The sequence below is a fragment of the Corvus cornix genome, chromosome 22 (assembly GCF_000738735.6).
Source record: "Corvus cornix cornix isolate S_Up_H32 chromosome 22, ASM73873v5, whole genome shotgun sequence".
Lineage (NCBI taxonomy): Eukaryota > Metazoa > Chordata > Aves > Passeriformes > Corvidae > Corvus > Corvus cornix.
This window is the reverse complement of record NC_046351.1, coordinates 4425029-4438618: the sequence shown is the minus strand read 5'-3', so window position 1 is coordinate 4438618 and position 13590 is coordinate 4425029. Positions and strand designations below refer to the sequence as shown.

General features: G+C 49.7%; 1 protein-coding gene across 1 annotated transcript in view; it reads left to right on the top strand.

Moving 5' to 3' along the window:
- Window positions 1-13590, top strand: part of AAK1 (AP2 associated kinase 1) — a 78191-nt gene that overhangs the window by 26283 nt on the left and 38318 nt on the right. Inside the window, exons 4-9 of the mRNA XM_039564332.1 lie at window positions 742-850; window positions 3069-3211; window positions 8282-8403; window positions 9802-9883; window positions 11681-11813; window positions 13042-13145. Of these exons, the coding sequence (XP_039420266.1) occupies window positions 742-850; window positions 3069-3211; window positions 8282-8403; window positions 9802-9883; window positions 11681-11813; window positions 13042-13145 (693 nt within the window). The remainder of the gene's footprint in view (window positions 1-741; window positions 851-3068; window positions 3212-8281; window positions 8404-9801; window positions 9884-11680; window positions 11814-13041; window positions 13146-13590) is intronic.

The following is a 13590-nucleotide window of genomic DNA, read 5'->3' as shown; positions in this document are numbered from 1 at the left end:
ACACTTAACTGCAGTTTTTGCAGCCCCACGGTGTTACAGCAGAACCTTGATTTCTTTACTGGTGAAGCCGAGCATCAGACTGGGCTGGCTGTCACAGCTGGGAGTGTGTGTGAAGCTGGCAGTCCCAAAGAAGCAATTTTTCCCTGCAGTTTAGCATGCATCTCCATGGCAGAGGCTTGGAACTTGATGATCTCTAGGGTCCCTTCCAAGCCACGCCAGTCTGTGATTCTGTGGTAAGTTGTTGATGTGAGAACTTGGGCTTTAATCCGTTGAGTTACTTAAAGCACTTCTAAAAGCAAGGTTAAAGTTTATTTTGTTGTTTTAGTGGGTTTTTTTGAGCATGTGAAGATTTGAGATATGTTTTGTCAGCAGAAGAGTTGGAAGGAGATGAGGCAAGTAAGGCCAACAAGTCCTGCGTGGCCACCACCACCATTGCCCTGTTCTCCCCTCGTGTAGCTCCCAGCAGTTCCCAGGGCCTGGCCTGGGCCACCTCAGGGAATGTCCCAAAATCTGGACCAGTCCTGAGCAAGTTAAGTTAGTTCATCAGGTTGGCTGTTCCTCTGCTGTTTTGTCTCAGATCCTTCTGGAAGGAAAACAGGTAGGGACAGACCTGAGGTTTGCTCAAGCTCTGCAGGACGATTAATCCCAAGTGACAGAAGCTTGTGCGGTGTGGAGGAGCCAGGTGAAAACGCTGCTCGCTCTACGTGGCTGCTCCATGGTGTGACTTTGTCTGTCTTGCAGCGGGATCTGTCTGGCCACAAGAACATTGTGGGGTACATCGACTCCAGTATCAACTCCGTCAGCAGCGGGGACGTGTGGGAAGTGCTGATCCTCATGGACTTCTGCCGGGGTGAGTGGGGGCCTGGCGTGTTGGTCATGGGGGGGTTTGTCCCTCTGTGCTTACAGGGAACTTGCACATCATCTTCCTTTCGAAAGAAGAGCTGTTCCTAAGCTGCCAGGAAGCTGTTCTGAGCTAAGCAAAGCCAGGACTGAGGGTGGAGAAGTGGATGACCCGTGAGACTGTGTTGACTCTGCTAATGGGATTGGTACCATCTTGGCTGCTGCCCAGGATGGTCCTGGATCCCCTCTGTTGTGAAGGAGGACCCTAAGATACATCTTGCTGTTTGTAGAATGGTCCACACAAGAAGTGGCTCCTCTAAAACTGCCAGGAATGTAATTTTTCTTCACTTTAGTCTCATTGCAAGCTTTGATCCACAGCCTGTCTTAGGATTATTCTGGAAGAAGCATGAAATGGATAATGGGAAGCCAAGAGGCATTCCTCTTACCTCTGACCTTTTTGCTTGGCTGTCTGTAGCCAGACAGGCTCTTCTAGCTGTCCCAAAGCTTTGATCTTTGTGGCTGGGATGTGGTGTTTGGAACATGACGCATGTGCTGGGCTCAAATGCCTCTTGCAGGAAGAGTGTTCAGCAAAAGTAATGTTTTGGCCAGGTGACTTCAGGAGCCTGTGGCTGGTTTGGATGGTGGCAGCTGATGGAAATCGGTATTTTTGGGCCTGTCTGGCTTTGGGGTCAAATGTAGCAAGGACATGTAGATGTGTGTAAATGTGCCCAGTGCAGGTTTCTGCTCTGCCGTGTCCTCTTTGCTGCTTTGCTTTGATGCAGGAATCTTGACTGCCTTGCACTGGGTTTGTTTGCTGGTGAAAGGAAGAACTTTGTGTGTAGTTTTGCTGAAGGAATCACTTCATAAGCTCTCTTTAAGCTTAAACCTAAACATGACAAGACCTGTTGTAAGCTCTAGGCCTGGCAGTGCTGCTATGTCCCTGCTCAGCTCCATGTGCAGAGCCCGCTGTGGAGGTACAAACCTGAGTTGTTCACATGCACCCCCCCAGCTGCAGTACCCAAATTTTGGGCCAATGAAGTAAAATCCATCTTTCTAAGGCGTTTTCCTTCCATCTGAAAGGAGGAGAGCTGCAGGGTGGCATTTCTCACGTGGCTCTTGCCAGATGCTGTGCTGAGCACACGCCGGCCGCTGTCTGCAGCATTCCCACTGCAATGGTTGTTACACGCTGATTTTCCCTTGTTACTTCCCTTTTGTGGCCAGCAGTTTCCAAACCAAATCAGTGTCTTTGTGTGCAGAACTGCATTCATTTTGAGTGTAAAATGTTCACAGCTGTAGTATTCATTAAACTGAGCTTTTCTTTCCTACCATGAAAGTTTTCCAGCACTTGTGATGTGGAATGATACAGTACTGCTTCACCAGAGCTTCAGAAAGGAGTTTTTCTCTGTCTGTCTAGGGTGTTTAGAGGAGAAAAGAACCTCTGGATTGTTTGGGAAAGGCCTTGACAGCAACAAAACCTCAAAGCTGAGACAAATTCAGGGCTTGTTCATGAAAACTTGCTTTTGTTTTTGCAGAGTTTCCCTTGTTACAGATGGATTCTGAATTTCTTTGCCAGTCAACAGCTTTAGCCAAGCCACTTCATGTGTGGGTTTTCTGAGGGTCTCCCTTCCTCCCTCCTCTTGCTTACATGTGGCAGACTGATCTGTGGACTGTGGGTGCCCCAAATTCAGCCTTTTCTGTCTGACTAGAGGAATAATAAGTCCTATTTGGAAGAAAAAACCAGAAAATTACATGGCTTAGTTAGAATGACTTGAGTGCTGACACAGCCAGGGCAAGGTGGGCTGTGGGAGCTGGTGTGAAGGTTTGCTCAGAGCCCAGGTGAGCTGTAACACCTGCCCACAGATTCTGCAAACCCCTGGGATGCAGGGGAATGAAACAAACTGAGTGATCACATCGTAAACAGCCTCCTGGGAAGGTTTGTTGTGAATTTATTTTGAACTCTTCGTGCGCTGACTGTGGAGCCCCAGTTTGAGGAGCAGCCCAGGACCAGGGATGGTGGGGGGACTGGGTTTGGGGAGGCCAGAGCTTACTTGTGTGTGTGTGCTGGGGTTTGGGATGGCCAGAGCTCACTCTGTGTGTGCTGGGGTTTGGGATGGCCAGAGCTCACTCTGTGTGTGCTGGGGTTTGGGATGGCCAGAGCTCACTCTGTGTGTGCTGGGGTTTGGGATGGCCAGAGCTCACTGTCCCTGTTGTGATTCTGTCCCTGCCAGGGGGGCAGGTGGTGAACCTGATGAACCAGCGCCTGCAGACCGGCTTCACCGAGAGCGAGGTCCTGCAGATCTTCTGCGACACCTGCGAGGCCGTGGCCAGGCTGCACCAGTGCAAGACTCCCATCATCCACAGGGATCTGAAGGTGAGCTCTGGCTCCAGGGGTGCAGCAGTGAGGCTGCATCCTCCTCGCTGTGTCTGCCAGCTGCCCACGCCCCAGTGCTGTGCTTCTCTTGCTAGTAGTGAGGGAAAGTGGGCATAAACACACCTCTCTGCTGGAAGATAAAAAAAGAAATGAGCCTCTCAGTGCTGCTTACCATATGTTTGCCATCTATAGATCTACTTAAACACAAATGTTTGTGAATAATTCTGGCTTGCACACGTGCCAGAATGTACCTGATGAATTATTCACAGTGACCTGAAGCACTGCTTATTGAAGGTAGCTCACAAAAAGTGTGCTGTGATGTTGTTTCCTGGACCCAGATTAAAAGGAGCCCTCGAGAAGTGTTGGCCTTGGGGCAGGAATCCTTAGGAGCTTTTGGAAGTGGCCTCTGGAGCTCTGACCATGAAAGTGTGTTGTAAAACTCTGTGTGCTTCGTTGGGAACAGAGCTGGGCCAGCAGGGATGGCTTGGGAAAAATCCCACGCCTGTAATCAAGCAAACAAAAAGATGTTCCCTTTGCTCTCCACGAGCTCGTAAAGTGCCGGAATGAAACATTCAGCCAAGGAGGCTGCTGTGTGCATTTGAAATTCAGATGTGCTTTGTGGGGCAGGTTCTATTTTCAGAGCCCTCACAGATGTTTGTTTGTGCCACTGGCCATTGTTTTACAGGGACTGAAGATGCCACGTGTACCAAGGAGAGCAAGGTAGAGCAGGGAAAAAATCCTCAGGGTTTGGTGTGCTCTGGCATGTTTGAAATGACAGTGATGCCACTGCTCAGTTGGTTTGGATACAGAAACAACTCCTGTGTCTCTTTCTGGGGGAAATGGGTGATTTCTTACCAGTCTGAGTCCTGGATTTAAAGCTGTGAAGTCCGTGGGCAGTTTGCAGGAGTTTGTATAAGTCAGGAAAACTGGGGTGAGAGGATGAGGAACAGGAACCTCCCCAGCTGACATTAACCCCTGCCCTTACCTTTTTGGTGAATCCCTGTGGGGTCTGATAAAGAATGAACTCAGTGTGTTGCAGGGGAATAAATCTGGGACGTCTGTGCTGGATTAGTGAGTTGATCTGGAGTGTTACTTTCTGCCCTGGGTTGCAGCTGAAATGGGCTGTTGGGGCTGGTGTCCAGCCCACTGTTGCCTGCTTAGGTCAGGGGAGGTTTTGCAAGGCCTGACTCTTGGTAAGCTGTGCCCAGAGTCAGAGTTGGCTCTTTGGAGAAGTTGGAGAAGTTTTCTGCTTGAGTAGTGTATTGTTTCTGTCATGGCGACCTCTGGGGGTCTAAGTACTAACATAGAATTAATATTTATATATATTTTGACTTCGTGTTAAAATGTAATATTGTCGAGGGGGAGTTGCAAAGCCAGGAGAGATTAAGGGCCAGAGAAGTTTTGTACAAGTTCTGGGTGTGAGAAGGGACATGTGTAGGTGTTTTCTTGGGGTGACTGTAACCCTGCTGAAGAGGGGGCAGATGTTGACTTTGCAGGCAGCTGCCTGGGGCTTGGAGGCCTTTTTTGCCTTCCAGCTCTTTGATGTTGCTCTGGTGCTGGAGGTTCCTGCCCGGAGAGCTCTGCCAGCAGAAGGGAGGCTGTGAATGAGCTTTCAGCCCTTTCAGACAAGTGCAGCTGGAGAGGAGTTTCAGTGGCCTCTGGCTCTGATTTTGAATTAACCCAGAGGCTTTGCCTGAAGCAGAACAGCCTCCCGTTGGCACAGTCCCCAGCTGGTGGGAAGTGACCAGCAGCTGGGGACAGCAGCACCTTTACCCAGCGTGTCTGTAGGCAGAAGGGGACGTGGCACTGCGAGTAAGGACCACAAACAGATCCTGTGTCACCCCTGGGTGTGTTCAGGTGACCCCTCCTGGGCTGGTGGTTGATTCAGGTGCTATGTCACTGCCCGCTGTGCAGTACAGGCTGTGATGTTTCGTTTCGTGTGCTTTGGTTGCCACAAACCAGGTGTATATTGATGCTGCTTTTTCCTAAAAATGAGGAAGGCCCTCATGCGCTGCCTCTGCCCCAGCCTGGACCCTGTGGGGCAGAGGCAGCCTGCTGGCAGTAGGTCTGCTTTGAGTGGTTGCCTGTGCTTGTTCTTGCAGGTATTTTCCTCACCCTCAGGGTTCAAAGGCCATTGCTGCTGCAGGACAGTCCCTGGGGAGTTTGTTTTTTTGCTCCTCTCTGAATAAGAACAATTCCTGTATCTTTGGGCTGGGCCTTTTCACAGCAGAGAACAAATGGCCAAACCTTATGGCAGTCTGTTACCATGTGGTTGGGAAGTCTCTGCTGCTAAGTTGGGATCTGTATAAGAACTAAACCTGTCAGACCCCAGAGGAGCAGGCTTTAGGGAGGGAAAAATCTGCCTAGGGCTGATGCTAACATTTACACAACTACCCCACACCTGGTGGCAGTTGTTTGCATGGTTTGTTCCATGTTGAGCCTTGTCTTTCCAGTCTCACATCCCATAGCTCGTGTTGTTCAAAGCACGGTCTTAGGACCAGCTTTGATTTCTGCAGGGAGAGGTCTCCCATTTCTGTGCGTGGTGCTTCTGCTGGTCTGAACCCACCTGGTTGCAGGAGCAGGTGACTGGATGGCAGACGAGAGGATGATTTTTTCTGTAGCAGACACACAGCAGAACACACCCAAAAACTGTGTCAGTCAACCCAGAGGATGCTGTTGATCCAAACCTCTTCCTTCCTTTCCCTACTTTCTGCATTGCCCAGAAGTTGTCCTCTCAGGATGAGGATGTAGTTTCTCCTGCTTTTATTCCAGCAGGAGCCCTCACAGTGTAGCCCTGCTGTGATCAGACAGTCCCACTGTGCTGTTGTCATCTCACTGCCTTCCATCTCTCTTTGCAATGCCGAGTCTTGCCCTGACGCCACCAACGAGCCTTGAATTTGTTAGGAGGGACCTGTCGAGTGTGATGTGTGAAATTGTTCAGTCCCCTCACTCATGGTACACCCTCGTGCTGGCCATGGCAGGAGTGTGCCTGTGCCAAAATCAGTCAGCGCTGCGTGGATCTCACTCTGTGCCATCAAACACTGCATCGGCTTTCAAAGGTGAACAGCGAGCGGTGCCAGGGGAGAAAGGGAAGTGGAAACATCTCTGAAGAGACCTGGCAGTGCTGCAAAGCAGCCAGGAAGTGTGCCCTGGTCACACATCCCTCCCAGATCACTACCTGAGCTCAGGAACACTGGTCTTGAAGCCGTTGCTCTCAGGAGAGGGTCACAGGTATTGAATCCGTCAGCTAAAGAAAACCTCTGCCCTCATCCCTGCCCAGCACAGTGATTTTTATTACTCTGCAGTGGTTTTTATTACTTTGGTTCTGTTCTAGCAAAGCAGCATTTATTTTGGAAAGACTGATGCTAACTACACTCTGTAACCAGCAAAACTTCAGACAACTGATCATCTCCTTTCAGGTCTTTTGTTTGGGGTCTAAATCTGACCGTGCTGGGTGTGTCAAAGGCTGCAGCCAGAGTTACCAGTGCTCAGCCGTGCTGGAAGCTGGAGTGCAGTTTTCTGAGTGTTTGACCAGAAGACACCTCCATACTCCTTTTAAAGACACTTTTCTCTGGCCTGGCAGTGGGTAGTAGTAATTCTTTTGCTGTCTTTATTTTTTCCTTCTCCTGGCATTTGCTGCTCAAACCTGGTTGTTGGATAGTCCTGTGCTGATGTTTAACAAACCTTACAGGGTGTTTCAGTGAAAAATCACCTCAGACTTCTCAGCCAGATAACGTGGGAGGACTCTTGGGGAAATGCTGGAGGAGTATTTGCAGGGAGCAGGGAATAACACTGCCAGTGTTGATCTGCTGGGGAAGAACATCTGTGTGCAGTGCTTTATTCAAAGCAGATGGATGGCAGAGGGGGAAGGGGGGATGTTTAACCCTTGGTTTCAAGCCAACATTCTCCCCCTCAGCTGCTCTAATTCGGCTGCATTTTCTGGTGCTTAAAATGCTGACTCCTTCTTTTTCTTTCCTTCTTGTAAAGACCATCCTCGATGGGGAGCTCTGCTTCCAAAGGGTTCTGTTAGCAAACACTTACGTGGTGATTTTTTTTATTTTGAACTGTATGAGCAGTATGTTTGATCTCGTTGTTGCATCTGAGCGTTTGACACTGATTGAAGATAAAGACATGAAGAATTGTGTGTTCCCTCGAGAGAACATGCTGTTAATGCTGCTGCACAGATGAGGAGTTGGAACAAGGGATGCTCTGCCAAAGCAAAGATCTGAACACAGGGTCTTACACTTTTTAAGTCAGTGTTGAAACAGGCAATTTTCTTAGGTTGGGTGCAAGGTAGATTTTTTGTTAATGCACAGTTGTGACTGTTGAGGAGAAGGTTTCTGCTGCTTCTCTTTGTTTCAGCTGTCCCAGGTGTTTGTTTCAGCATTTGTTTCTGTTGCCCGATTCAAGGTACCAAATAATATTTGAAAGAAAGGGGTCTTCTCAGCAGTCTGGGGGAGCCTCTGCTGCTACAGCCCCTGTTTAGGGACTGCAGACTCTGAGAACAAGCAAATAAGAGTGAGCATGAGCTGAGGTTTGTTTTGAGTGAGACCCTCAGGGACAGGTAAAATGCAGGCAAAGACCTGGAGATGTGTTTTAATTTCCTAAAGTATGGAAGTGTGTGTGTTATTTGTTTGCCTCCCCTCTGCCCCACAGACAGTGAGGAGTTACAGCCCTTTGTAAAGGTGGGACAGCTTGGATTTCCTGTCCCCAGTTCAGATGCCAGACCAGGGGCACAGTAGCTCAGGAAGGTTGAGCTCCAAAGGCACTGGGACACAGTTCTTGTCCTGACGTCTTACAGAAGGCAGAGAAATGTGCTTGCAGGAGGAGAAGGGAGGGGTGGCAGGATGGAAGGCAGTGTTACAACTGTGCTTCCATGATTTGACTTCTATTTTAGGAGATGTGACAGAGTTTTGATGCCTGTTTTCTTTGCTGTCACATTAGGCTTTAGTGTCAGATGTGTCTGATATGTCTTCAGGCACTTAAAACCTTGACTCATCTGAAAAAAGAACCAAACCCTCAATATTTTTTTTGTCTGAGTGGTTCTGTGTCTGTCTGTGATGCTCCCAGGTTGAAAACATCCTGCTGCATGACCGTGGCCACTACGTCCTGTGTGACTTTGGAAGTGCTACTAACAAATTCCAGAACCCTCAGACAGAAGGGGTGAATGCGGTCGAGGAGGAGATCAAGAAGTAAGTGTGCTTTGCCTTTTACACTCAGCTGCAGTTTGTATATGTGAAGGGTAATTTTTCTTGTGCTGGGATTAATTTTGCTCAGCTTGTTGCAGCAGATTGGCTGTGCTGCATGGCAGTGTCTGCTGCAGGTGAATGAGTGCCCGGGGGAAGGTGAAACAATAAATTGAGCTTGATGTAATTGCTTTGGACCTGGAAGAGTGAGATTAATGCAGAGAAGCAGCCCCACCTCGGCGAGGCAGTGACCTGTTCTGTCCTGTGCAGGGTCGGGCTGTCTCTGTCCTTCATCTGTCTTGGCTTCTCTGAGCTCCAGACAGGGATGGCACAGTCCCATCCGCCCTGAGCTCCCGCTCCCCGCGGATCCGGGCCCTGGCTGGGGCTGATCCCCGCTCTGCATGGGAAGTGTCAGGTCCTGGGGGGGTTTAACCCAGCTCCTCCTCCTGCCCCATGCACTGCCAGCTGCCGTGGCAGCATCTCTGGTGCCCCTTGGTGCTTTTTGGGAAGGGGGGTTCACCTGCAGTTCGGTGGCCTGGATCAGGCGTGGAGCACACCCCAGGGCCTTGGCCTTGCTTTAGTTTTAACATCACTGCTGCAAACTTGCCACTCCTGTTAATAACAACTTTCTGGCTAGTTAGAAATGTATGCAGATGCCTCTCCTTGTTGTGATTCAGCTATACCTGCCTGGATTTCCTAGATTTGTTTGACTGGGGTTTTCAGAGTGCTCCTAGTCCAGCTTTGCAGTCCCCTTGGAATGCCCTATTTGTACACTTAAGCCTACAAAACCTTTGCCTTTGGCAAAGCTCTCCTGTGGTCAGGGTAAGCAGCAGGCAGAAATGACAGACCTGCTGATAGGAAATCTTGTCAGAAGAGCCTCCTAATCTGTGGAGCAGTTTCCAGCTTTTCTGGTTGTTGTTAGGGTGAGGCAGATTCTTGCTGTAGTTTGAGGCACACAGGGACCCTTCCCTTGCTTACAGTGGCTCTGAGCAGGAGTGGAAATCTGCTTTTTAGGAGCCACATATCCAGTTACAGTCTCTGTAATACAGTTGGCCACAGCCCTGCAGTGAGGGCACTGCAGAGGACATTTGATTACTGACCTTGTTAATGCTTTGAATCCTTGAATGTTTCTGTTCTGGTTCTTAAAATGACTGTACAGTTTTGTGGTGAATTCTGTGCTTTAGAAAGTACTGTGATTACTATTTTGGCTTCCCAGGGCAGTTTGAGGGATGTTTTATTGTTTGAGGTGTGTAGCAGGTGATGCTGTTAGAAGATTTTTCCGACAGATATCTTTAGCATCCCTTTCCCTAAAATGAATAGGGAAAGAGTGAATTTTGAATTATTTGGGAATATGACATACCTGATACACCCCTTTTGAACTCCCTGATCCACCTTCCCCTGCAGGTACACGACGTTATCCTACAGAGCACCAGAGATGGTCAACCTATACAGTGGCAAACTCATCACTACAAAAGCAGACATATGGGTACGTATGGGAACCACTGGGCATCCTCCAGCCAGGCTGCTGCCATTGCCATGGCAGGGAGACGGGGCTGCCCTCGTTTTCTAAGAGCCTGGACAGTTTCTGAATGAAGAGCTCCTCTGATGATGTCTGATGAGTTCCTGCTGAGCAGGGAGGCTGGTGGAGAAGAAGTGTGTACTCCTCCTGTGTGGTTTGCATTTAGAGATAGATGAAACTCCAGGGCTGAAGAAGGAAAATGTGATTTCATATCTTAAAGAGTTAAACCAGAAAATTCAGGATATTGTGGCTCATTGTGCCTGGGCTTAGTTAGTGTGTGAAATCAAAGTTCTGGTCAGAATTGGGTAGAAACCTGAGAAAATGGCCCTGCCCCCAGCAGCAGCAGTGTGCTGATCCTGTGTAACACAGGGCTGAGTTGCCAAATTGGCCAAAGGCCAAACTTCTGCACTGTTTCTGATGATGGGGCAATCCTGCTATGCTCTTCATGGTGAGAACAAAATCCAGCTGTGATAGAATCCAGGCCTGGCTAACCTGATCAAGGGGGAAAGGCTCCTCTGGGTGGGACAGAGGTGCGAAAGAGTCTGTGCTGTTCGGAGTGCACTGGCAATGCAGCACGTGTTTAAAAGCGTTTAAAATGCTAATTGGGAGCTTGTTTTGTGTTTTTTGGAGCCCTGAGCTAGGAAGTAACATGGCAGAAGCAGAAAAAGAGAGTTTTGATGTATCTCCAATAGTTCTGCATCTACAAGAGGGAGAATTGCTGGTGTGACATCTGCTGAGAGAGTCTCGTGTCCTCAGCGAGCTTGGCTGGCCCCGGGGAAGCAGCAGCTCCTGTGGGAGCGGGTTTCACTGGGGTCTGTAGGATCAGCCCTGCACTGTGCAGGGTTGCTGGCCTGGAGGGAGTGGAGAGGGGAGTGGAGCTGTGACGGTGGGAAAGGACAGGGCCTCAAAGGCAGCCAGAGGAGAACCAGGATTTGCACTCCTTCCTGTGATAGTGTGGAAAGGGGGAGATCCAAAGGCTCTGCTCTTCCTGGTGTGGCAGGAATTCTGTTCCAGTGACACTTGGAGCAGTGTGTGGTGGTGAGCAAAGTGGGGCCTCAGCTTCCAGGCCTGTTCCAGTGCTTGTCCTGCTGGCAACCTCCCTTTCTCTTAAATCTTATCAAGGTTATTTTAAACCAGAGTGCAATTTCATTGTGAAACCCTGTGACAAAAGGGATGAGCTGATGATGAGTTTCTTAGGATTAGGAAATGTTTCCTGCTCCCCCCTCTGAGATCGGGGCAGTGTTTCATAATTAGTCCTTTGTGCAAAAACTGTTTTCTTTTGCAATAGGTGGTGGTTCTTGCTGCCAAAAGCAGCGTGGCAGTAGAGGCAAGGGTGGTAGAACCTGGCAGCCTGCAGAATGAGCTGTACTTTCCTGGCATTTATTTATAGCAGTTGAAAGGTTGTTTGAACTTAATCTTAGAAACAGTTTGGGTTTCTCTTTGTGAGAATGGATGTATTAACGATGATGGTTGCCATTTATTTGTGCTGTTCCTTTGCTCTTTCCTCCCAGCGTGTGGCAGAAGGGCTCTGCCTGTTCGATGGCACCAAGGGTCGCGCTCCACGGAGCCGTGGGGAGCGCGATGATGAACAATCCCCCGCATCAGTGGCTCAGCCTAACGAGGGAGAGCTCTGCATGTGTTCATCTTCCCCTGCAGCTGTGCCTGTCTCAGGTCCCTCACAGGGCGTTGGTGCAGACCTCCTGCTCCCTGCCGTGCCCTGCTTGCCTCAGTTTGGTGAATCCTTGCCCTGTTCTCTCTCTGCAGGCCCTGGGCTGTTTGCTGTACAAGCTGTGCTACTTCACCCTGCCCTTCGGGGAGAGCCAGGTGGCCATTTGTGATGGCAACTTCACCATTCCAGACAATTCCCGGCACTCCCAGGACATGCACTGCCTCATCCGTGAGTGTCTGGCGGTGCTGTGACCGACGGACAGGCCCAAAACAGCACAGGGGTTTTGGTCTTACATCCCCTGCCCCTACAGTAAAAACATCAGTTTTTCTCTCCTTTTCAGAGGCTTGCTTGCACACAGAGGTGGTTAAAGTGATCTTTTTGGTAGCTTAGGAGATCACTCTTGGAGAGACAGTCATGACAAAGAGATTTCTGTTTGGCCAGGCTGGAGTGAGCTCTGTGGAAAGGCAGGAACACAGACAACCGTTTGGTTTGAGTCCTACAGAAACTTGCACAATAAGCCTATTTATGCAGAAACGTATTTCTGCAGTAATAAATCTGTTTGGATAAGGAACTGAAAAGACCACAGTGACTTAGGCTAGTGATAAGAATTCATCTTCTGTGAACTGGGAAACAGAACTGAAATGATTTATAAATATCCCACTGACTAGAGTGAATGTGTAATTAAGTGTACAATGCACTACTCTTGGCAAAGCTGGGGCAGCTCTCTTGTTTCCAGCAAAGCTTTTGATTTTTTTTTCTTTTCCTAGCCACAGTCTTGACTCACACAGAGTTGGATGTGTTTGCAGAGCAGGCTGGTATTTTCTTTGCTGATGTGGGGGTATCTACAGTGGTGCCTGTGGCTGCCCTGTCTTCCTGCCCTGCTGACACACTGGGGCTGGATCAAGCCCTTTTCCTGTGGCTTCACTTGGAGGGGCCCAGTCCCACCCCAGGCTATTCCCTGACCAGGCAGCATTTCCCCTCCTTGCCCCAGAGCCTTCGGTAGCAGCTGCAGGTCACAGCTCTGTTGGAAAATATGTCCTGGTCCATCCTGACTGTCCTGCCCTGTTCCTAGCTGAGCCCATGGTCAGCCCAGCCCTGCTGAGCCTGCACTGACCATGTGCTTTGAAGGAGACAGGACACCCTGTTAGCACCTGGTTGTACCAAATGTAGAGTTGTGGAATTGCAAGGGACCTTAAAGCCCATCCAGTGCCACCCCTGCCATGGGCAGGGACACCTCCCACTGTCCCAGGGTGCTCCAAGCCCTGTCCAGCCTGGCCCTGGACACTTCCAGGGATCCAGGGGCAGCCACAGCTTCTCTGGGCACCCTGTGCCAGGGCTTCCCCACCCTTAGCACAAATAAGTCCTTTGTTGTATCAAGTCTGATGTGCTGCCACAGCTGGCTGCCCTGCATCCGTGTGTCCTGCTGCTCTGATCTCAGCATCTCTGTCTCTTCAAGGGTATATGCTTGAGCCAGACCCCGATAAGAGACCTGACATTTATCAGGTCTCCTACTTTGCATTCAAACTGGCCAAGAAGGACTGCCCGGTGCAGAATGTCCAGGTGAGCACACAGGAGTGGCCTCAGGGGGCTCTGGGAGGGGCTGGGGAGGCAGTTGCTGAATATTGAGCATTTGGCTCATTTCGGTTGGTTGTTGCCCAGTTCTGTAATTAGGAGGGTTTTCTTGTTCGTTTGTAACAGCACAGTTTGGTTTGGATTCTTTGGGTCAGGAATCAGGGTTTCTCATGGTACTTACTTCTGTTTGTCTCTGATTTACCTCCTCACCCAGTCACCAGTGTGAGGCCAACCAGGAGATCTTGTGCATGTGAACATGGAAAATTAGGCCATGCTTGGGAAACCAATTTGATTTCCAGGCATGCTCATCATAGCATGTGTAATTTGGCCTGCACTTGGGTTTAAACGCAACAGTTCTGGGTCTGTTGGCTGGGACTTGGCATTTGAGCTGCATCAGACCTTACACAACCATCTGCCCCTTCTTAGTGTGTCT